General features: G+C 40.4%; 1 protein-coding gene and 1 non-coding gene across 2 annotated transcripts; both read left to right on the forward strand.

Moving 5' to 3' along the window:
• The first annotated feature begins 1,436 nt into the window (after nucleotides 1-1,436).
• On the forward strand, nucleotides 1,437-23,793 carry ddx27 (DEAD (Asp-Glu-Ala-Asp) box polypeptide 27). The gene is made up of 21 exons (XM_062997488.1): nucleotides 1,437-1,711; nucleotides 3,518-3,667; nucleotides 4,866-4,925; nucleotides 5,007-5,226; nucleotides 6,584-6,630; nucleotides 6,732-6,815; nucleotides 7,840-7,945; nucleotides 8,455-8,628; nucleotides 10,568-10,718; nucleotides 11,649-11,748; nucleotides 14,385-14,526; nucleotides 14,628-14,781; nucleotides 14,905-14,986; nucleotides 18,681-18,858; nucleotides 19,938-20,044; nucleotides 20,131-20,227; nucleotides 20,317-20,408; nucleotides 22,891-23,011; nucleotides 23,100-23,196; nucleotides 23,297-23,368; nucleotides 23,496-23,793. The coding sequence occupies exons 1-21, from the start codon at nucleotides 1,628-1,630 to the stop codon at nucleotides 23,509-23,511; spliced, it is 2,334 nt and encodes a 777-aa protein (XP_062853558.1). The 5' UTR covers nucleotides 1,437-1,627; the 3' UTR covers nucleotides 23,512-23,793.
• Nucleotides 6,209-6,282, forward strand: trnat-agu (transfer RNA threonine (anticodon AGU)). The gene has a single exon. It is a non-coding gene; the product is annotated as a tRNA-Thr (tRNA).
• Nucleotides 23,794-24,198: the final 405 nt, after the last annotated feature.

Here is a 24,198-nt window from a genome sequence, read left to right on the forward strand (position 1 = left end):
ATTCTAGCCTGTTTTACCCAGAAACTATTGTACCTAAGTGTGTGTGACACCTGTGTTCCTGTAGCATTACTTGTAGATAGATGGTACTTAAAGGTTTTGGTTTAATATGCGTTGGAACTTAAGCTATAAAGCTTGACGATTACTGATCTGGATATTGGCCAGCTGGGTGGCGCAGCAGTCTAGTATGCTTGGCCACCACCAGTGGCGGTTCGGGTGGGGGCAGCGGGGCCCAACCAGCTTGGCCCCTTCTACGGCCCCCCTAGGAATACAGTATATGTAACTCAATTTGAATATGAAAAAGAGAAGGACTGAATAAATGACATTTAAGCAGAGCAAATGCTTTTAATGGTGATCCTTTGTTGATCTGTTTAAATCAAACTCAAGAAAATGTAGGCTGAAAACTGCATAAATAAAATGTTGAATTCTATTGAATATCGACTGTTTCCTCTCAATGCCCACAATGCACATTTGGGCAGAAAGTAACTGGCCCCTCTAACATAGCCTCTGGCCTAGGGTGGCCAGATTCATAGTTACAAAAAAGAGGACATTACACCCCAAAAAGACGGACATCATATTAGGAACAGGGGGACATGATACTGCAACACACAGAATGAATCCAGAACCCATATAACAGAGTTTTTGACCAATTTAAGCAGGAATTCTATATCAAATTACTCACTAAATGTTGTGTCTACTTTTTATATTTAAGTCTGTTCCTCGCTGCCTCCAAAAGTTTACTTTTTGGCATTTTCACTGCGTTCCTGATCATGAGAGCTGAGTGATTGACTCAGGTAGCGGTGTTTACAGGACAGAGAGGGCGGGCGAAATTCAACCACCCAATCACAGACTAGCATTTAGAGGGCGGACCTTCTCCGATTGGCCAGTGGTAGCATTGTAAGGAGTCAAATAAGGCTGTTAAACCAATGAAATACAAAGCATTTGTTTTGACATGTACCTGAGCCAATGGTAAATAATATTGATCAAAAATGTTACCAGTTCACTCCCAAAGGAGGATTTTTAAGTGTCCGTCCTAGCGTTGCGTGAATGGAGGACTGGCAGCTGAAAAGCCGGACTGTCCGGCCTAAAACCGGACGTCTGGCCCCTGCCTGGCCCCCCCACCACACATGGTCTAGAACCGCCACTGCCCACCACTGCTAAGGTCAGGTGTTACCGGCCGGCCAGGGGTCTACACAGAGATGACTGGGTATGGATTAACGCCCTGTCCTGGGTATTCCTGCCTGCACCTTTTGTCCCTATGCGGTCCTGACTAGGATAAAACCGTTGGTGTTAATTAAGTGGAATGATCTAGAAACCATCGTTGCAATTTGTGCAATGGTTCTATACCACCTGTAGGGGCCGCTGCCGGTTATCCCAAACCACGTTGAACCAGCCAGCAGAGGAAATGACGCACTACTGCACTGCACTGCACTGCTTTAACACGTGTGCATCGGGTAGAAGATTCGTGTTGATCATTTTTATTATATTATTATAGATTAACAGTTTGAACTAATCTAGTTTATTGTAAACAGCGCACAACAGTAAGGTTGCTGTGTTATCGGTGTATTTGGGCAGGTGCTGACTGGTTTACCTGTACTGACTGTAGTTAGCCAGTGTGATCAGTAGCACCATGTTATCAGATTTTGATTTAATCGGAACTATTGAGGATGATGCGGAGGTACAAGAGGAGGAAGAATCTGGATCTGATGATGAGGTGGGTTCTAAGTTTTGGATTGTAGTTTCAGACCTGTAAGTTGATGGAAAGTTGAGTAAAAGAGTCACCAGATGAACCTCGCTTCTAACTCCACTCTTAAGCCATGACACCAAAACCACCTCCTTGTTTCTACACTCACTGTCCATTTTATCAGCTCCACTTACCATATAGAAGCACTTTGCAGTTCTACAATTACTGACTGTAGTCCATCTGTTTCTTTACATACTTTTTTAGCCTGCTTTCACCCTGTTCTTCAATGGTCAGGACCACCACAGAGCAAGTATTATTCAGGTGGTGGATCATTCTCAGCACTGCAGGAACAATGACATGGTGGTGGTGTGTTAGTGTGTGTTGTGCTGGTATGAGTTAAATACCGTGTCCATTCACTGTCCACTCTATTAGACACTCCTACCTAGTTGGTCCACCTTGTAGATGAAAAGTCAGAGACGATCGCTCATCTATTGATGCTGTTCGAGTTGGTCATCTTCTGGACCTTCATCAGTGGTCACGGGGCGCTGTTGGCTCGATATTTTTGTTTGGTGGACTATTCTCAGTCCAGCAGTGACAGTGACTAACACACCACCACCATGTCAGTGTCACTGCAGTGCTCTGAATGATCCACTACCCAAGTAATACCTACTCTGTAGTGGTCCTGGGAGAGTCCTGACCATTGAAGAACCGGGTGATGTAGTGTATTAATGCATGGTGTATCATGAAATGGAAAATTGGTGTTGGTGACCACACTGTTGACCAGCTGAATATGGATCAAGCAAAATAGTAGAAATTAATAGTGCATGTTATGTAACACTGGTAAACGCTCTACTCTTCTCTATACAGGTGTGTAAAACTAGTTCGTTTTAGACAGTTTTTTTTAATTTTAATAATTTTTCAAATAGTAGTTGATGTTAAGTTAGCATTTGAGGCAGCAGCAAGAGTGTTAGTGGTGTAGGGGCAGTGGTAGCATGTGAATCAGAAGATTGCCACTATTGTAAGTCGCTGTGAGTAAAAGCTTTTCCTAAATGTTCTAAAATACAGTTACAACTGGAAATATTAACCCCCTTTACCATGTATTATGGGCAATTGAATAAAATATACATCAAAAGTCTCCAACAGAGAAAGAATATTTATTGATGAGCATGAGCTTGGAATTATTGTTTTGCTAAAAAGTCCAATTATCACCACAGAAGGCATAACTTTTCTCCCCAGAATGCCTTATTATTTCTGTGGACCCCTAAGTGGGTAGCACTGTTGCCTCACAGCAAGAGGAACTGGGTTTGGTCCGGTCCGGTCCTTTCTGTGTGGAGTTTGCATGTTCTCCCCGTGTCTGCGTGGGTTTCCTCCGGGTGATCCAGTTTCCTCCCACAGTCCAAAGACATGCAAGTGAGGTGAATTGGAGACACTAAATTGTCCAAGACTGTGTTTGATATAACCTTCTGAACTGATGAATCTTGTGTAATGAGTAACTACCGTTCCTGTCATGAATGTAACCACAGTGTAAAACGTGACGTTAAAATCCTAATAAATAAATAAATAAATACATCTCTGGACCCATGATGCCAGTCACATGGTCAAGATTGTCAAATTCTGATCATCATCATTTGTATCTGGGCTTGGGACCAGCACTGAAAGCGCACTTGCCTACCAATAGCTAGGACATGTTGCTTATATGACTTTTGAATAAAAATAAGCAGTCTCGTTGATTAGTAAATAAAAGCGGTTTGTTTTTATTCACTCTTTTTTTTTTCTGTCCCATTTTTACTTTGGAACTTGGTGTGTAAATGAATGTTTGTTTATTTAAATCCACAGGAGCAGCCTATTGTGTTGGGTAAGGAAAAGAAAGCGCTAAAAAGAAAAGGAAATGGAGACTTCAACATGAATTTTGAGTTTGGAGAGAGGGAAGGACTGTACAGTGAGGACTGGGCGATGGCGGATGTTTTGAGCCAGCTCAAAAAGAGAGTGAGTGTTCCACATTTCTGTCTAATGTTGACGGCTTTTTGAAGAACTAATGTTATTTTACGTCTTTGTGAATTAAATTTTAGATTTGTATTTGATGTTAGTCTGATTTGGGGCTTTTTATTTTATACCGTTGCAGTTGCGTCTATGAGCGGTTACACACTATACGTAAACAAATGCAGGTTTTGTCTGCTAGTTGGCAGCATTGCACAAAACACAAAATAAAAACAGTAACCTGAAAACAAAGTCTCAATTACACCTTTTCCACCGACGCGGTTCCGGTTCCGTTCCGGTTCCCGAACTTGATTTTGAACCGGTTCCGCGTGTTTCCACCGACAAAAAAAAAGTTCCAGACAGCGAACTTGCGTTCTAATCTGGCACCACAGAATACTTGGTTTTTCAGCGCGAACCGTGACATCATCTGTGGGCGTGTCACAGTGTAGAGGTTTGAGAAACAGCAAAACCGCATTTGCGCTGCACTTTCATCTTTTAAAGTTCACCTGATTACATTTTGAGCCAGTTTGCCACTGATATTCGCTGATATTTTCAATGCTGCATGATATGAGGTGGTAAAAGCGACCTGGACAGTACGAACACCGCTTAACGTGAAAAATAAAGCGAAACGTGGCTTGTTGTACTAAAACATTTTAGTATTGGGCAGTACAGAGCACTTATAACCAGTAATAACGGAGAGAAATTGAGCGTTCCTGTGTGGTACTTTCAGCCACGTTACACTTTATTTGGGTGAAGCTTTTTGCAGATTCAGAACCCCGAGCTGCATAAACACCACACGTGAAGTAAATACAGTAAATACACCAAGGTTCGAAGAAACCTGAACAGAACCGGTTCAAGAACCAGAGTTCTTTTGGTGGAAAAGCACTAAACGTATTATAAACACACTGTAAGGGCATCAAATGTCAATAATTAGTGCATTGAGTGTTAATTTCAAACAGTGAATTCAGAATAACAGTAAATCAAACCGTCTTGATGTCCCTGGTCTAAAATCATTGAAGCTTGACTGAAATTTGTTGCTGTAAATTAAAATTTTTCTCTCACAGTGCATGTAAATTTTTTTACATTAACTGTTCTAAAAGAGTCCAAACCAGCCCCAGCTCCTCTGAAAGCCTCTGCGTACTCCAAACCAAGATGCATACAGGCTTTATGCACATGCACAAATGACCTCTTTTTCCCCGATCTGTAGAAATCACCCACCACATTAGATGAGAAGATAGAGAAAGTGCGCAAGAAACGCAAAATTGAGGTAAGCTTGACTCTGGTTGTTTTCTTTTAATAGCATGTTGTGATTGTCCAGTTATTCATCCGCTGTTATTGTGGTATTTAGGAGAAAGCTCAGAAAGAAGGCAAGAAAGGTGATGCTCCAGTGACCAAGGAAGAAGATGACGAAGATGATGATGATGACGACAATGATGATGAGGAGGAGGAGGATAAAGATAAGGAAGATGAAGATCCCAATGAGGAGTCTGATGGGGAAAACAACAAAGGAAGTGATGAGGAGGAGGAGGAGTTTTCTTCAGGCGACGAAGAAGTACTTAAAAAAGCAGGTGAGTGCTATCGGGATCTATCTTCCTTTAACCCTTAACTAGAGATTCCAATTGGGAGCAGAGCATCAACAGTTCCTCAGGATAACACACTAAATGTGGTTTAAACTGGTTTAACAACAGTTTTAACTTGCGGTAAAATGCTACTTTCCTTTAATTATGGTTTTTAAACACTTGGAGTACAAGATCATGAGGCATTTAGGATCAACCTCAACAGATCATGCAAGTGTTAGGGATCTCCTAGTCAGATTTGAAGTGTTGTTTATGTGCTAGATAGAAACGTCTGTAATTTTCTAAATAAATACTTTAAATGAGATACAGTGGTACCTTGAAACTCAACGTCAATTGGTTTTGGGAGTGGCGTTGAGTTTTAAGGTATTTTTTCCCATAACAATGTTTGGGGAACCTGTTAATGTTTCATGTTCTCGTGGAACTGCCTATATTTTAGGCTAATGTAAAATAAAGGGGTTGTTTTTGATACTTATACACTGAAAATAACACATATAATATAAAAACACTGAAATACAATTAAAAAACAGTAAAAATACAATAAAACCTGCACTTTACCTTTACTTCTTTATTGTTTTCTAATGCTTCTTAATTAGTGGAGAGAACAATAATAATTAAGAGAAGTTTAGTGTTCCTGTCACATCAAGCTTTTTTTTAACGATAAGCTTTTTAGACTCTCAGAAAAGCTGATTCTCACAATTTCTCAGCAATTAGAGCTGTAACACAAGTTTAAAAGTGAAACAGTGAGGAAAATCCAGATAAACACATACTTGTGGATGCTTTCAAACTGGATTTGATGGTCATTCCACACAAATGCAGTTTCGTGTCATATGCGCACTTTGATGATGTTTTACCACACCGCTCAAGCTGAGCTCTGAATAAAGCAGCATTCGCACACACGTTGAGTTTAAAGGGTAGTTTAAAATTTCTCGACGAAGGGTGTTGAGTTTCAAAGATTTTGAGTTCAGTTCTTGAGGGCAGTTGTAGCCTAGTGGTTAAGGTACTGGACTAGTAATCCAAAGGTCGCTGGTTCAAGCCCCACCACTGCCAGGTTTAAAATTTGCCATGTTTAGTGTTGTGTTCTGTAAAGGGTACTGACTCAAATTAAGAAAAAAAAGAATTTGACCAGAAGTTTTCTTCACTTTTTAACTATACTAGCTTTAGGATTTTCTTCATTTATATCCAGTATGTATATATAAAGACATTCCCTAACAGGTCTGTATATTTAATTATACAATATATATATATATATATAAAATACATTAGAAAGCCGTTTTTCTTTTAATTTGCTTGATTTGTGTTTAGCTTTGCAACTGTAAGATGCCTAATTATCATCTGTATCTCTTTATAGATACACTAAGAGAAAAAGGCAAGAAAAATAAAAAGAAAGCTGAAGAGGTAATTGTTGTGCATGACTTGTTCAAAACAAAGCATATATAACAGATTGTCTGAGAAGCATCAAAGTCCATCTTCATGATTTCAAATCATTTTTGTTCTAGCCTGAAGCTTTCTTTGAAGATGCCTCGCAGTATGATGAAAACCTCACATTCCAGGATATGAATCTGTCCAGACCTCTGCTGAAGGTTAGCTGCCATGTTTCATTCCTGACAGGATTGTGCAGTTGAAAACAAACAAACCAAAAATTCCAGTAAATTTAAACCTGCTTTATGCTGTAGTTTGTTAGGTAATGTTTAATATTGTAGTATTGTTATTAATATTGTAGTAGTGTTTTCAAACTCTTTTTCAGTTAGTGGTTTGTATTTCATTATTCTTTTTACATATTTATAACATTTTAAATCTAATTTTATGTCTTATTAAAATTGCATGTGCTCAATCATAAGTGGCAACTAAGTCATTTTACATGATTAAAAGAAATCTGTTTTATAGTCAGACTTGCATTTCACAATCTAAAGATTAAAGACTAGGCATTGTTTCTGAAGATGTATAATTTTTGTCTTGTACATTGCTGGGAGTTTCTTGGCTTAATCGAGTTAAAATTCCTGTCCTGTTGTTGAACAGCAGAGCTTTCTTTGCTTCCTTGAACTCTGGAAAGCCACCAACAGTAGACACTTACTTTATTCAGTACTAAATACTAAACCAGATTCTATTAAATGCAGCAACATATTTCCAAGTCTGAAGCTAAAATAGATGTAGGTGTGAAGACTTTCTACATCACACTGCTTACTATTTACAGACACAAAGCAAAAATATCTCTGTACTTATTGTATTAGATATTCTTGGGTTTTGTTTCTTGTCTTACTTTGTTGAGAAAATACAAATAACTAAAAAACACTATAACCTTTTACTATAACCAAAATAACTCTAGGGTTGATATGGCATTTGTCACGAGCCAAAATCAAAGGGAAAAAAATAGTAGAAAAAATAATAAGAAATAAACTAATATTAACAGGTACATGAAAACGAAATAAATTTGTACACAAACCCCCCTCTTGTGGAGGCTTTACATTACATCTTGTGTATTACTGTCCGACCAGATTGTTATTATTTAAGCTTTTTCCATACCGTGTTAAGAAACATAGCGGCTCCACAGAATAATTGTTTTGAGTGAAAACAGATCAGTCATGTTTGATTGCATTGACTCCACAGGCCATCACCACCATTGGCTTTAAGCAGCCCACACCAATTCAGAAAGCCTGTGTTCCTGTGGGTTTGCTCGGAAAGGATATCTGCGCCTGTGCTGCTACTGGAACTGGTAATTCTCAAGCAAATTCTTTCCTAATGCCTATATACATAAATGTGAAGGGATTACTTATTCATTTATTACTGAGTATTAGTATTTTATTTTATCGTCAGCCGATTTATATCAATCAGGGTCACGGTGGGCCCGGTTCCACCGGGGAAAAACTGGAAGCAAGTTAGGAATGAGGCAGTGCTACTAACCATTGCAGGGCTTTGTTCACATATCTCCATCAGACATAGCCAGTCATGTTTGTGTATAGACGCCTGGGTGAGATTTGAACCCAGATCTCAGCAGTGGTGGGCTAGCGAAATAGACCGCTTTGCTACCACCCCCCATCTTATAATGTGTTCATAACAATGCTTCTGTTAAACTACTTATAAAGAAACTAATGATATATTAATAGCTGAGAATCATCTAAACAAAACAAAATATTATTTGTACGACTGCTGGTTAAGGATACAAAACTAGTGGCTCTATCTATTTTTTTAAATTAATTAATTTATTTATTTATTTATTTTCAGGTAAGACTGCAGCATTCATGTTACCCGTACTGGAGCGTCTCCTTTATAAGCCAAGAGAGACACAGGTGACTAGGGTACTGGTGCTCGTGCCCACCAGAGAGTTGGGCATCCAGGTGCACACTGTGGCACGCCAGCTTGCTCAGTTCACCAGCATCAGCACCTGCCTGGCTGTGGGTATGTACTCCTTTTTAAATGGTTCCTTTTCTCTATAAATGACTCATGACTATTCTGGATGAATGATGGTGACCTGCCATGTTGGGGCTGTAGCGTGTGCCGGTATTGTTACCTGTGCTTTTATAACTCATCACTGTTGCATTTAAAAATGTTCAGTATGGTTTAATATACCTTACCTCAGAGTGCAACAAAAAATCAGACAAGCAGATACATAAGTCTATAAATATTCATACAAATACATGAATTATTATTTATATAATAATAGACAGAAGATAAGAAGATACAGCATATGATTACATGTAATTTAACCTATTAGCACCTTTTATCCTTTACCACATTTGACCTGCCTTGTTTCATTATTATGGCCTTGATCACCCAAGATTTACTGTACCATTGCAGCCTTGACCATCTAATTCTCATCCTACCTTCATGGCCTTGGCCACTAGATGCACACCTGACCAAGTGGGAGTGAAGAGCGAAATCTTCTGCAAACCTTGACTCCTTAACTATGTATCTATGTATGTATGTAACTATGTTAATCATTGGCTCTTTGTTCTATGTGTCCCGTGAGTTCATAGAATATGTAAGCAAAAGGTACTAAAGAGAATAATATACAATGCTGCAATATAATTAGATGTGTTTATGTGATAACATTAAATCAACCACCACACAGGACAGTCGAGTTATGCTCCATCAATCAGTGCTATCAATCGGTAAAGTGTCTACATACAGACATGATTAACTGTGTTTTTTCAGGGAGAGGGGTTACATTTGTATGTGTGCATGCCAGTCATGCATCTAAAATATTTAGGGATGCATAGCAGCTCAGCATTAGATCAGAATTATTTATTTATTTATCAAACATATATTTCAAATATTGGTTGCCACAGCAGAACATTGCCAAAAGCATCACACTGCCTCCACCGGCCACTGCCACGCACCTGGCCATTCATGTGATGTAAAAGAAAAAGTGATTCATCAGACCAGGCCACTTTCTTCCACTGCTCCGTGGTCCAGCTCCGATGCCCACATGCCCATTGTTGGCGCTTTCGGCAGTGGACAGGGGTCAGCATGGGTACCCTGACTGGTCTGCAGCTATGCAGCCCCATACGCAACAAACTGTGATGTACTGTGTATTCTGACACCTTTCTATCAGAACCAGCATTAACTTCTTCAGTAGGCAACTCTCAGTACAGTAGGCAAATCTCAGCAGTGCTATTGGCCGGTCGGGCATCTGCAGTTGGGGGATGGCCGACAACAGCCAGTGCGCTCTCAGTGCTGGTCCCAAACCCGGATAGAAATAGGAGGTATGTCTGGTATGCGGGCCAGATTGCTGTTGCGATTTCTATGTACTGAAGCAGCTGATATAAATACTTCAGATACTGAACTGAAAACCCTGATTTACTATTAATGTTCTGGCAGTTCCAGTCTATAGACACTCCACAAAACTTATTGAAACTGTATATCAAAATAAATAATAACTGCAGTAGAAGTACAGAAGATGGAATGCTATGTGCGTTTTGTAATGTTCACCTGTTCACAAGTGTGATGACGTGATGATATAGCATTTAAAATGATAAAACATCCAAGTAGCTGAAAAATTGCTGAACAATTTTAGTTTAGAATGTTTTGTTTTTAAAGGGTGATTAAGGAACTGGACTGTTAATCAGAGTGTCGCTGGTTCAAGCCACATCATCGATAAATTGCCACTGTAGGGCACCTGACCAAAGCCCTTAATCCTCAATTGCTTGAATTGTATTGGGTCTGCAGCAGTAGAGGAAACATACAACTTGCTAATTAGAAATGACTACATTTAAAGATGCAAAAACAGAATTTTAAAAAGAAATACCATGACAGGGTAAGGGAGAACATGCGAAAGGGGTTATATTCTTACAGATGTGGTTTTGTAAACTGCACCCTCTCATTTGTCTTGTTACAGGTGGTTTGGACCTGAAGTCTCAGGAAGTGGCACTAAGGGTGGGACCTGACATTTTGATCGCCACACCCGGTCGCTTGATCGATCATTTACACAACACTCCATCTTTTGAGCTCAGCCAGATCGAGGTTCTAATTTTAGATGAAGCTGACAGGTGACTGAATTTTTAAAAGAAAAGAAAAAATCCAACCATGCATACTTTTCATTTAGGATGTCAATTTTTTTTTAACCTTTTTTTGTATTATGACATGTATGTACTGTATGTTGTAATTACTATTTGCAGTCAATGACCAGTAAAATGTGGCAACTCTTGTGAGAACTCTATTTAGAAGGGTGCTAATTATACAGACCCAGAGAAGTCAAAGGCTAAACTCAATCATCATTACTAACAAAGAATTAGAAATGACACCAAGTTAAATTAAAAGTATTAAAAGTTCCATCTGCTGGTTGGTGCAAAAGAAGCGGCCAGCGACAGCACACACACACATTTGAGCCACAGCGATCACTGACAGATGTAATAAATCAGTTATATAAAGGAAACGATATGCTTCCAACTTTGCACCAACAGTTAAGGGAATGCCCTTTCCGGTTCCAGCATGACTGTGCCCCTGTGCATAAAGCAAGATCTATAAAGACATGAACAAAAGCTTTGTTTAAAGAAACTCCAGTGTTCTGCCCAGAGCCCTGACCTTAGCCCTACTGAACAGCTTTGGATTTAACTGAACTGGAATTGAGGCTATACTAATGCTTTTTTGATTGAATGGCCACAAATTCCCACGGACATACTTCACGCCTTTTCATAAGAGTGGCTGTTGTTACAGCTGAAAAGATCACATAGACGTTACCCTATTTTAATACCATTTGTTTTTGAAATGGCATGTCCAACAAGCTCATGGTCAGGTGTCCAAAAACTTATGGCCACATTTACTCTGATATTGATTAAACACCAAGCTAATGATATTTTTACGTCCCTAACATTGATCATCCGAAATATTGTGTACAGTTTAGCATTGGTTCTGGCCTAATGTGAATAATTATACTAGTTTAAATACTAATTTTTAAAATACTTGTTTGTTTTGATCAGGATGCTGGACGAATATTTCGAAGAACAGATGAAGGAGATTATTCGGCTGTGCTCCTATCAGAGACAGACTATGCTTTTTTCTGCCACCATGAGTGAGGAGGTACGTATTTTAACATTCTAACAAGTGCGATTTCCCGCATGTTAATAGCCAGCATGTTAGAAAGACAGAGATACAGAGGGAGAGAAAGACAGAGGGAGACTCTGGGGAATAAGAGACAGACAGACAGACAGATACATACATACTTATTGATTTTAATAGAGTTTAAGGCCTCAGTAGCTTGACACATCAACAATCATAGTACACACTATAAATATACATAAAAAAGATCAGATAATGAATTCCTTAATGATCAGATCCATGATGGTACAGGAAAATCAATCGACTATTGGCATATGGGAGTTTTCGTCTGAGGTCATGTAGATCTATTGTAAACTGCCTATAGCCTACGTTAGGAATTTGAGAGTGAACTTACTTGCTTTGCTCACCACGAAGGTACAAAGGTGAACAGATGGCAAATACAAACGATTCCAATTTAGTTGTTGATGCGGCTCACAATACCTTTAGTCATCTTTGCTGAAAACATAAGAATATATATATATATATACACAAAGTGTTTCTATATGGTAAGTGGAGCTTATAAAATGGACAGTGAGTGTAGAAACAAGGAGGTGGTTTTAATGTTATGGCTGATCGGTATATATATTTATATATATACAATTACTGACTGTAGTTCATCTGTTTCTCTGCATGCTTTGTTAGCCCCCTTTCATGCTGTTCTTCAGTGGTCAGAACTCTCCCAAGACCACTACAGAGTAGGTATTATTTGGGTGATGGGTCATTCTCAGCACTGCAGTGACACTGACATGGTGGTGGTGTGTTAGTGTGTGTTGTGCTGGTATGAGTGGATCAGACACAGCAGCGCTGCTGGAGTTTTTAAATACCGTGTCCACTCACTGTCCACTCTATTAGACACTCCTACCTAATTGGTCCACCATGTAGATGTAAAGTCAGAGATGATCGCTCATCTATTGCTGCTGTTTGAGTTGCTCATCTTCTAGACCTTCATCAGTGGTCAAAGGACGCTGCCCATGCGGCGCTGTTGGCTGGATATTTTTGGATGGTGGGCTATTCGGTCCAGCAGTGACAGTGAGGTGTTTAAAAACTCTATCGGCATTAATGTGTCTGATCCACTCATACCAGCACAACACACACTAACACACCACCACCATGTCAGTGTCACTGCAGTGCTGAGAATGATCCATCACTCAACCTGCCCTGTGGTGGTCCTGGGAGAGTCCTGACCATTGAAGAACAACATGAAAGGGGGCTAACAGACATGTAGAGAAACAGATAAACTACAGTCAGTAGTGTTTCTATATAGTTAGTGAAGCTGATAAAATGGACAGTGAGTGTAGAAACAAGGAGGTGGGGGGGGGTTAGCAGTAAATAAAATAAATAAACTTAAAAAGAGCCTCACAGTGAAGATAAACCGGAGCAGCGCGCGCGCGTGTTTGTGTGTGTGTGTGTGCGCCTTTAGAAGAGACGCTTTGTTCACTGTATCGCTATAAGTGATTCATTGATTCACGAGTCATTTTTCGCGAAGCGTAAGTTTCTCTTCTCAGTTATCTCTCCGTGTTTACTGTTATTAATTAAATGTCGTGGTTTAAAATAAACACCAACTACTACAGAACATTTTGTGTGACTCTCTTACATTAAAAAGCTTCATTAAAAAGCTTAATTAAACTGCTATTACCACAGATCTGTAACCGACCGTCAGACTCGTTCCGTCTAAGGAGCTAAAAGTTCAGCAGATGATCCTGAACTAACGAATTTGGTAATGAATAAACTTTTGCCTCTGATTGGCTCTGTAACGTTTTCTGTTCTCATCTACATCACAAGTAAGAACCGCTCACGATTTACCAAAGTGAAACAGGAGTTTATATAACGTGCTGATAGAATCGACTCAGATGTGACCGGGTTGAATTATCTTTTTAAAGTAAATATTACAATCAGCAAAATTACATCGTATGTATGATGCACAACGTTAATTATGTTATTTTAGGTCATGAAGAGCTTTCACTGTGGTTTCTGTACGATGGTTGATGAATGGTGATGTGATGGTTGGTGCTTCGTAGCTCAAAGTCTGGATCAATCCACTGAGCTGTTAACTTAACGTGATCTTTTATATATCACACGATCGGATCGGCTACTTTTAGGAAATATCGGCGATCGCCGATAGCATATTTTGATTAAAAATCGGCCGATACCGATTCATAGCCGATCGATCGTCCCATCTCTAGTTTTAATGTTATGGCTGATCGGTGTATATATGTAAGGATATTATATATTTTAATACAGGGGGGTCTAAGTGGGGAAAACACAGGTTGAGAACAGCTGGTATAGGGCACACAAGGCTGATCCTCAGAGGTGGCCCCCATATTCCAAGCCTAGCAAACCACACCTACATTACGGCATATTCCCTTACAATGCCCCACCTAGCAAACGTATAATCACTCATGTACAAACTGAGCACTGGACTGACATTTTTCAAGACTCGGTTATTACATGGTTATTTACTTGTTATGAACTCTAAATCCTTTTTTTGAGAATCAGGTGCATGTCATGGAAAAAGCCATAGGTGCTAACGTGATGTAAAATATAACAAAACACAACAGACAACACAAAGTTCTTTTCACAGAGCTACATGTCGATGGTGTGTATTTTGTCCCATGCAGGTAAAAGATCTGGCCTCAGTGTCCTTGAAGCAGCCAGTGAGAATCTTTGTAAACAGCAACACAGACGTTGCTCCATATCTCAGGCAGGAGTTCGTTAGGATTCGACCCGCCCGAGAAGGAGACAGAGAGGCTATTGTTGCTGGTGAGAGGGAGTCTCTTATCTCACTTCCTTGTTTCTGCCCCTCTTCATCATCATTCATGCACACTAATTTTTCTTCTTCTCCCCGACTGCAATGTGAGCAGCGCTCCTCACTCGTACTTTCCAGGACCATGTGATGCTGTTTACTCAGACCAAGAAACAGGCTCACCGTATGCACATTCTGCTCGGCCTCATGGGGTTGAAGGTCGGGGAGCTCCATGGCAACCTGTCTCAGACGCAGAGATTGGAAAGTCTCAGGTACACTTGTGTTTTTAAGCCCAGCATAACGTTTGTGCGGAAGTGACTGGACACACACACAAATACATTCTGTACCAGTTGTGAACCTGTTAGAAACACAGTTTTGTACTTTGTTTCTTGTAGGCGGTTTAAAGATGAGCAGATTGATATTCTGGTGGCCACAGATGTTGCAGCTCGAGGTCTGGATATTGAAGGAGTCAAAACAGTACGGTTTTAAAATACGTATATTTCATTTTCATCTACCGATTTATCCTGGTCAGGGTCGCAGCAGGTCTGGTTCCAATTGGAAACACTGATGTGAGGCAGGAGTACCCTTTACAGGGCGCCAGTCCATCCACCATTATAGAAGAAGAAATACTTTATTTGTCATATATACATATACAGGTGTACAGTACAATGAAATTCTTTCTTGTTTTGGAAGCTGGGGTCAGAGCGCAGGGTCAGCCATCGTACGGCGCCCCTGGAGTAGACAGGGTTAAGGGCCTTGCTCAGGGACCCAACAGTGGCTGCATAGCAGAGCCTGGATTTGAACCGCCAATCTTCCGGTTGATAGCCCAAAGCTCTACCCACTAGACTACCACTGTTATCTGTTTATTTTCTTACATATACAGTGGGGGAAATAAGTATTTGATCACCTGCTGATTTTGTAAGTTTACCCTCTTACAAAGACTTGAACAGTCTATAATTTTTATGGAAGGTTTATTTTAACAGAGAGAGACAGAATATCAACAAAAAATCCAGAAAAAAAACATTAAATAAAAGTTATAAATTAATTTGTATTTAATTAAGGGAAATAAGTATTTGATCCCCTACCAACCAGCAAGAATTCTGACCCCCACAGACCGGTTATGTGCCCATGAGGCACACAAATCCCTGTATAAAAGACTCCTGTCACAGAATCAGTTTCTTCCGTTCAAATCTCTCGACCACCATGGGCAAGACCAAAGAGCTATCAAAGGACGTCAGGGACAAGATTGTAGACCTGCACAAGGAGCTTGTCAGTGATCTCAAGGGAGCTGGGAGCACAGTCACCAAGAAAACCATTAGTAACACACTTCGCCGTAATGGATTGAGATCCTGCAGTGCCCACAAAGTCCCTTTGCTCAAGAAGGCTCATGTACAGGCCCGTCTGAAGTTTGCCAATGAACACCTGAATGATTCAGAGAAAGCTTGGGAGAATGTGATATGGTCAGATGAGACCAAAATTGAGCTCTTTGGCATCAACTCCACTCGCCGTGTTTGGAAGCAGAGAAATGCCCGGTGGGGATGGTGTTCTTGGGCTCATATCCAGCATTTCTCTGCTCCCAGCTCCCTTGAGATCATTGACAAGCTCCTCCCATGTAATTCTGGACTGACCTCACCTTTCTCAGAATCATTCTTACCCCACCAGGTGAGATCTTGCATGGAGCTCCAGAGTGAGGGTGATTGACTGTGATCTTGTATTTCTTCCATTTTCGAATTATCGCACCAACAGTGGTCTCTTTCTCACCAAGCGTCTTGCTGATGGTCTTGTAGCCCATTCCAGCCTTGTGCAGGTCTACAATCTTGTCCCTGACGTCCTTTGATAGCTCTTTGGTCTTGCCCATGGTGGTCGAGAGATTTGAATGGAAGAAACTGATTCTGTGACAGGAGTCTTTTATACAGGGACAGGACTAATTTGTGTGCCTCATGGGCACATAACCGGTCTGTGGGGGTCAGAATTCTTGCTGGTTGGTAGGGGATCAAATACTTATTTCCCTTAATTAAATACAAATTAATTTATAACTTTTATTTAATGTTTTTTTTCTGGATTTTTTGTTGATATTCTGTCTCTCTCTGTTAAAATAAACCTTCCATAAAAGTTATAGACTGTTCAAGTCTTTGTAAGGGGGTAAACTTACAAAATCAGCAGGGGATCAAATACTTATTTTCCTCACTGTATATACAGGGGTTGGACAAAATAACTGAAACACCTGTCATTTTAGTGTGGGAGGTTTCATGGCTAAATTGGACCAGTCTGGTGGCCAATCTTCATTAATTGCACATTGCACCAGTAAGAGCAGAGTGTGAAGGTTCAATTAGCAGGGTAAGAGCACAGTTTTGCTCAAAATATTGCAATGCACACAACATTATGGGTGACATACCAGAGTTCAAAAGAGGACAAATTGTTGGTGCACGTCTTGCTGGCGCATCTGTGACCAAGACAGCAAGTCTTTGTGATGTATCAAGAGCCACGGTATCCAGGGTGATGTCAGCATACCACCAAGAAGGACAAACCACATCCAACAGGATTAACTGTGGACGCAAGAGGAAGCTGTCTGAAAGGGATGTTCGGGTGCTAACCCGGATTGTATCCAAAAAACATAAAACCACGGCTGCCCAAATCACGGCAGAATTAAATGTGCACCTCAACTCTCCTGTTTCCACCAGAACTGTCCGTCGGGAGCTCCACAGGGTCAATATACACGGCCGGGCTGCTATAGCCAAACCTTTGGTCACTCGTGCCAATGTCAAACGTCGATTTCAATGGTGCAAGGAGCGCAAATCTTGGGCTGTGGACAATGTGAAACATGTATTGTTCTCTGATGAGTCCACCTTTACTGTTTTCCTAATAATCCGGGAGAGTTACGGTGTGGAGAAGCCCCAAAGAAGCGTACCACCCAGACTGTTGCATGCCCAGAGTGAAGCATGGGGGTGGATCAGTGATGGTTTGGGCTGCCATATCATGGCATTCCCTTGGCCCAATACTTGTGCTAGATGGGCGCGTCACTGCCAAGGACTACCGAACCATTCTGGAGGACCATGTGCATCCAATGGCGGTGCCGTGTATCAGGATGACAATGCACCAATACACACAGCAAGACTGGTGAAAGATTGGTTTGATGAACATGAAAGTGAAGTTGAACATCTCCCATGGCCTGCACAGTCACCAGATCTAAATATTATTGAGCCACTTTGGGGTGTTTTGGAGAAGCGAGTCAGGAAACGTTTTCCTCCACCAGCATCACGTAGTGACCTGGCCACTATCCTGCAAGAAGAATGGCTTAAAATCCCTCTGACCACTGTGCAGGACTTGTATATGTCATTTCCAAGACGAATTGACGCTGTATTGGCCGCAAAAGGAGGCCCTACACCATACTAATAAATTATTGTGGTCTAAAACCAGGTGTTTCAGTTATTTTGTCCAACCCCTGTATATAAAGCTTGGATGTGTCGACAAAGCAGAATGATAATAGACTTGAAATATGATGTAATAGTTTTTCTTTCATTCATCCATTTTCCATCCATGTTTTACTACTGCACCATGTTAATCCATCACGCTCCCTCGGCCATCCTTTCTCTAAGACTTAGCCAATCATGTCTGTATGTAGACACTTGACTGGACGATAGCACTGCTGGGGATTTAAACCCTGGATCCCAGCGGTAGTAAGCTAGAGTAACTTACCGCTGTAAATACTTGGTGGGATGAATTAGAAGATTCATTGTTTTTTTTTTTCAACAATGAGTACACTGGCAAGGCTTTTAAAGTGTCTGCCACTCTACTGGCTACACTGTACTAGTACCTCTGGTTACTGTCTAAGGAATTTTGCATGTCCTCCCTGTGTCTACAGAGATTTTTTTAAGGTTCTTTAGTTGTCCTTCCACCCAAAACATACATGTCTATAATTGCCCTAACATGAAGTGATTAAGCGATAAGGCGTATTGCTCTGCATTTAATGTGCACCCTGCCCAGGGTATAAAGAGGCTAAAGTGACCTGTGAAATTGCATGTGTTTATTGTCACATCAACATATTTTATGGTTTATTGTTTCCTAAACCTTTTCTTTTTCTGCTCATAACAGCACCACCACTGTGTCTTTAATGCCTGTCCATGTTTGAATAAAGAAATAAAATCACTCTCTTTCTCCCACTTCTTCTCAGGTTATAAACTTCACCATGCCCAACACGGTGAAGCACTACGTGCACAGGGTTGGCCGCACAGCACGTGCAGGGAAAGTGGGCCGCTCTGTGTCTCTGGTCGGGGAGACTGAGAGAAAGATGCTAAAAGATATTGTTAAAAAAGCCAAAGCGCCTACTAAGGCGCGTGTTGTACCTCAAGGTAAAGCTAAATTCAATGTGCACTTTTAAAAATGTATGTGTGGTCTGCTGGTAACATTCATATTCTCTAACATGATTAAAAGTCTAAAGAAACTTTTGTCTCAAAGGTGTTCAAAGTAGGGTTTTTAAGCGTCTCTGTTTCTCCTAAAAGTGGCCCTTAAAGTAATGTCAGTGATTGAAATAGGCTACATTCCAAACCACACCCTACTCTGCTAAATAGTATGTCTAAATAGTGCACTATTAAAGGTGTAATTACAGACTCTTTAGAACACAGGGTGTGAATTGGGATGCAATCAACTTGTGTTCAATCTGCGACCCATATCATTTAATTTTATTTATGTAGCACATTTTACTCAAATCAAATCAAGGTTTATTTGTCACTTACATAGTCATACACAGTACAACTGGCAGTGAAATGCTTTTGTGACTGCTCTGCCACAGTAATTACAAAATCTACAAAATAGTTAAAATATATATTATTAAAAAAAAAATAGAATGTTTTTAAATGTAAGAATGTAGAAACATTAGAAAAATTAACAATAGAATTAAAAAGAGCAATTTAAAGTGAACAAGTAGTGCAGAAACTGTGCAACATAATGCTACACAGATGTGATTAATACACAAATACCAATCTATACATATACATACATATATATATAAAAACTGTATACACGCATATACTTATATACACATGTCCACATATATACACACATATATACATATAAATTAGATTGTGCAAGTTGTGTAATTTAGTCCTAAATGCTATTTTCGTTGAGGACTCGAATAGCTTGTGGGAAAAAGCTTCTTCTCATCCTCTCCGTTTTTTTGTTTTTGTATTGTATATCACATTGAGAAGAGACCCTGTCCGAACAACACAGCCAAGTTCAAAACTCTGCGGTGGTGTGCCTACACGGTGGTGTGCTAGCCCACTGCTCCGCCTAAGCACCTTACTTACATAATCTTGTCAAAATCTAAAATAAATTAAAACAGTATTGGGTGCTTTATTGTGTTTATCCTTTACGTTTCATCTGAGAGAGTGCATGCTTAAAAATGTTTTTTTTGTTGTTGTCTATGTAACAGAGGTCATTCTGAAGTTCAGAGATCTGATTGAGAAGCTGGAGAAGGATATATACGCTGTGTTGCGTTTAGAGAAAGAAGAAAAAGAGATGGTGCACTCAGAAGCACAGGTACGACACACTTGCTTGCTCAGAAGTAAAATACACTATGCGAATAAGTACAGCTTTTTATTGTTGGATTTCATGGTCTATTTCAGATCAATGCTGCCCAGAAGAGGCTGACACAGAGTTCAGAAGAGAGGCAGCCAGAAAGGTCTTGGTTCCAAAGCAAGGATGACAGGAAGAAGGACCGAAGTGAGAGAACTTTTCATGTTGTACTAGCAACAACAGTGCACAGTACATATTACTAAAAATAAACCTTTAAATTGTTTTGTGTTTCTCAGTGAACAAAGCGCTTCAGGACTTTGACTTGGCTCTTAGGGGGAAGAAGAAGCGTGCCCAATTTTTGAAAGAGGGCACGAAAAAAGTGCTGTCGGTATGGGGACTTTTCTGTATTTCTTTTTTATTGCTTTAGTACGTTCTCATCAAAGATCCATCCAACGATTGCATTTACCACACACTAATAATCTAATCATTTATTTAGCAGTTGATTATTGATTTTGAAATTGCTAATGTAAACACAATACTTAAGTATCTGAAGTTTAGCCTAAAGCAGTGCAATACAATGACGGCCTGAATCAAAAAAACGATTCATATGAATGGAGAACATGCAGCATGTGAAAGAAGCTGCAGCTGATTTCACATTAAAAGTGCACATTGTGGTCTTGCTAAAAGACAAAAATAAATGATCAAATCAGCAAATAATGCTGCTTGCACGACCCCGATCTGATAAGAGAAAGCTGAATCACTACACGCCCCTTTAGATACATGTCAAATCTGCGATCACTTCTTATCTCCTGCCAGTGTTGGGTTCCCACACAGAGCGAGCTGTATCACATACAGAGAGCCATGTAAGCTCCCCTTCCCAATACAACCGCACAGGCAACCAGTTCCGAGATTGCATATCACAGCGGAAAGAGACTTCGTCCATCCTCCGCCTCTGCTCCACCCGAGCGTCAAGACGTTAATTGTTTGACCAAAAGTCTAAACAGAGACTAATACTTTGAGTGTCCTACTTTGGTTGTACAGACGTTTCTCAGATGAACATTACGTTAATAAAAACAAAACAAACTTTGCGTCCATAAAACAGACATGTAAGGCAGGCTTCTTTATAGGAGTATTTTAGATTATTTAACATTGGAATCCGGGAGGCACGGTGGCTCATTGGGTAGTGCTGTCGCCTCACAGCAAGAAGGTCCTGGGTTCGATCCACAGATGGGACAATGTCTGCATGGGTTTCCTGTGGGAGCTCCGGTTTCCTCCCACAGTCCAAAGACATGCAAGTGAGGTGAATTGGAGATAAAAAATTGTCCATGACTGTGTTTGACATTAAAACTTGTAAACTGATAAATCTTGTGTACTGAGATTGGTGAGACTGTTTCTATCATGAATGTAATCAAAGTGTAAAACATGACGTTAAATTCTAATAAATAAAATAAATAAGACAACATTGGAATCAAGGTTAAATAGCACTGAGAGAAACTACAGGGGTTGGACAAAATAACTGAAACACCTGGTTTTAGACCACAATAATTTATTAGTATGGTGTAGGGCCTCCTTTTGCGGCCAATACAGCGTCAATTCGTCTTGGAAATGACATATACAAGTCCTGCACAGTGGTCAGAGGGATTTTAAGCCATTCTTCTTGCAGGATAGTGGCCAGGTCACTACGTGATGCTGGTGGAGGAAAACGTTTCCTGACTCGCTTCTCCAAAACACCCCAAAGTGGCTCAATAATATTTAGATCTGGTGACTGTGCAGGCCATGGGAGATGTTCAACTTCACTTTCATGTTCATCAAACCAATCTTTCACCAGTCTTGCTGTGTGTATTGGTGCATTGTCATCCTGATACACGGCACCGCCATTGGATGCACATGGTCCTCCAGAATGGTTCGGTAGTCCTTGGCAGTGACGCGCCCATCTAGCACAAGTATTGGGCCAAGGGAATGCCATGATATGGCAGCCCAAACCATCACTGATCCACCCCCATGCTTCACTCTGGGCATGCAACAGTCTGAGTGGTACGCTTCTTTGGGGCTTCTCCACACCGTAACTCTCCCGGATGTGGGGAAAACAGTAAAGGTGGACTCATCAGAGAACAATACATGTTTCACATTGTCCACAGCCCAAGATTTGCGCTCCTTGCACCATTGAAACCGACGTTTGGCATTGGCACGAGTGACCAAAGGTTTGGCTATAGCAGCCCGGCCGTGTATATTGACCCTGTGGAGCTCCCGACGGACAGTTCTGGTGGAAACAGGAGAGTTGAGGTGCACATTTAATTCTGCCGTGATTTGGGCAGCCGTGGTTTTATGTTTTTTGGATACAATCCGGGTTAGCACCCGAACATCCCTTTCAGACAGCTTCCTCTTGCGTCCACAGTTAATCCTGTTGGATGTGGTTTGTCCTTCTTGGTGGTATGCTGACATTACCCTGGATACCGTGGCTCTTGATACATCACAAAGACTTGCTGTCTTGGTCACAGATGCGCCAGCAAGACGTGCACCAACAATTTGTCCTCTTTTGAACTCTGGTATGTCACCCATAATGTTGTGTGCATTGCAATATTTTGAGCAAAACTGTGCTCTTACCCTGCTAATTGAACCTTCACACTCTGCTCTTACTGGTGCAATGTGCAATTAATGAAGATTGGTCACCAGACTGGTCCAATTTAGCCATGAAACCTCCCACACTAAAATGACAGGTGTTTCAGTTATTTTGTCCAACCCCTGTACTTTCAACTTCACTTCTATTAGTATGGTTACAATTTTTATCCTCTCAGCACTTCCAGTTATGGCTTGATCTTGCTGCTCAGAAAATCAGTTTGACTTTTGTTTTTGCTGTTTGAATGTGCCAGGCGGATGAAAGGGCTCAGTTCGAGATCCTTAAGTCACAGATGTACGCTGAACGGGCTGCAAAACGTGACCGCAAGCCTAAAAGAGCCAGAGCTGTTCCAGAGGATGTGCCCAAAATTAAAGGTTGGTGCTTTAACAACTAAGGACTTGAAATTAGTTCATTTTATAAATCATTAATTTTCATCTATTAAAACTTGTTTCTTTCTTTTAGCCATGAAACAAAAAGCTGGAAAACCTGCGAAGAAGTCTGTGTTTGACAATGAGCTCACCAATGTTAGCAAGAAAGCCCTGAAGCAGTACAGATCAGGGTAGGTTTCCTAGAGATTTGCTGAAGGGTTTTAGTGTTTATGTATGTGATGTATAACTCACAGGTAATTAACTGATCATTGTGCTTTTGCTTTCCTGTAGGCCTTCCTTTGTGGACAGGAAAAGGTTAGGTCTTGCTAACAAAAAAGGAGGCCGCTTTAAATCCAAACCCAAGTATGTTAAACCTTATAGCAGACTTGTATTATCTACCACATCATATGTTGCGTCTAATCAACCCTTCTGTTTAAATTAAATTTTAATTATCTAACATAATCTCGTTCTTGTTTGCATTTCTTTTCAGATTTAGAAGAAAGTAAAGTGGTGGATGAGATGACAAAAGGCACACATTTCCCCACTGGTCTGATACCAAAACTGAAACCTATCATTGCAAATTTCCTCTAGGAACAAAAGAACCAGGGCAGTTTTGCCCTTTCTATGCATCTGTACCTATTTTTTTTTATATGTGAAGAGGAAGCATGAGGAGAAATGCAATGTTCTTGATATGGTTGGAACTAAAGTATTACTTCAAAATCCAGTGAAAATTGAAATGATCCCTCCTGTTTAATTTGATGTGGTAATAAAAAAAGCAATACATTCTAGTCTTTATTGACTGATCGCTGACTGATATGTTTTGGTGAATCTTCATTTTAATTTTATTCTTATCCTGATCAGAACAGGAGGCAGAAATACAACTTGGACACCAATTACTTACAGTAAATATACACTCACCTGGTATGAATATTCTTTTACTATAAGTTGCACCAGCCATACAGATGAACTTTGTAGAAGAGTGTAGCCCTTTTTTGGTGATCAGTACATTGTCACACCCCTGTACTTCATCTATTAAAAGGGACCCTCATAGGATCTCCACTGAACAGATGACGTTTGGGTGGTGGACCATGCAGTACTGCAGTGACTACCTTGGTAGTGTGTGGTGTTCTGATATTAGTGCTTCTTTTTTTAACTATTGAGCAGTTACATCTGACATTTTGCTAACAAACTAT

Source organism: Trichomycterus rosablanca, chromosome 6 (genome assembly GCF_030014385.1).
Source record: "Trichomycterus rosablanca isolate fTriRos1 chromosome 6, fTriRos1.hap1, whole genome shotgun sequence".
In the NCBI taxonomy this organism is placed as follows: Eukaryota; Metazoa; Chordata; class Actinopteri; order Siluriformes; family Trichomycteridae; genus Trichomycterus; species Trichomycterus rosablanca.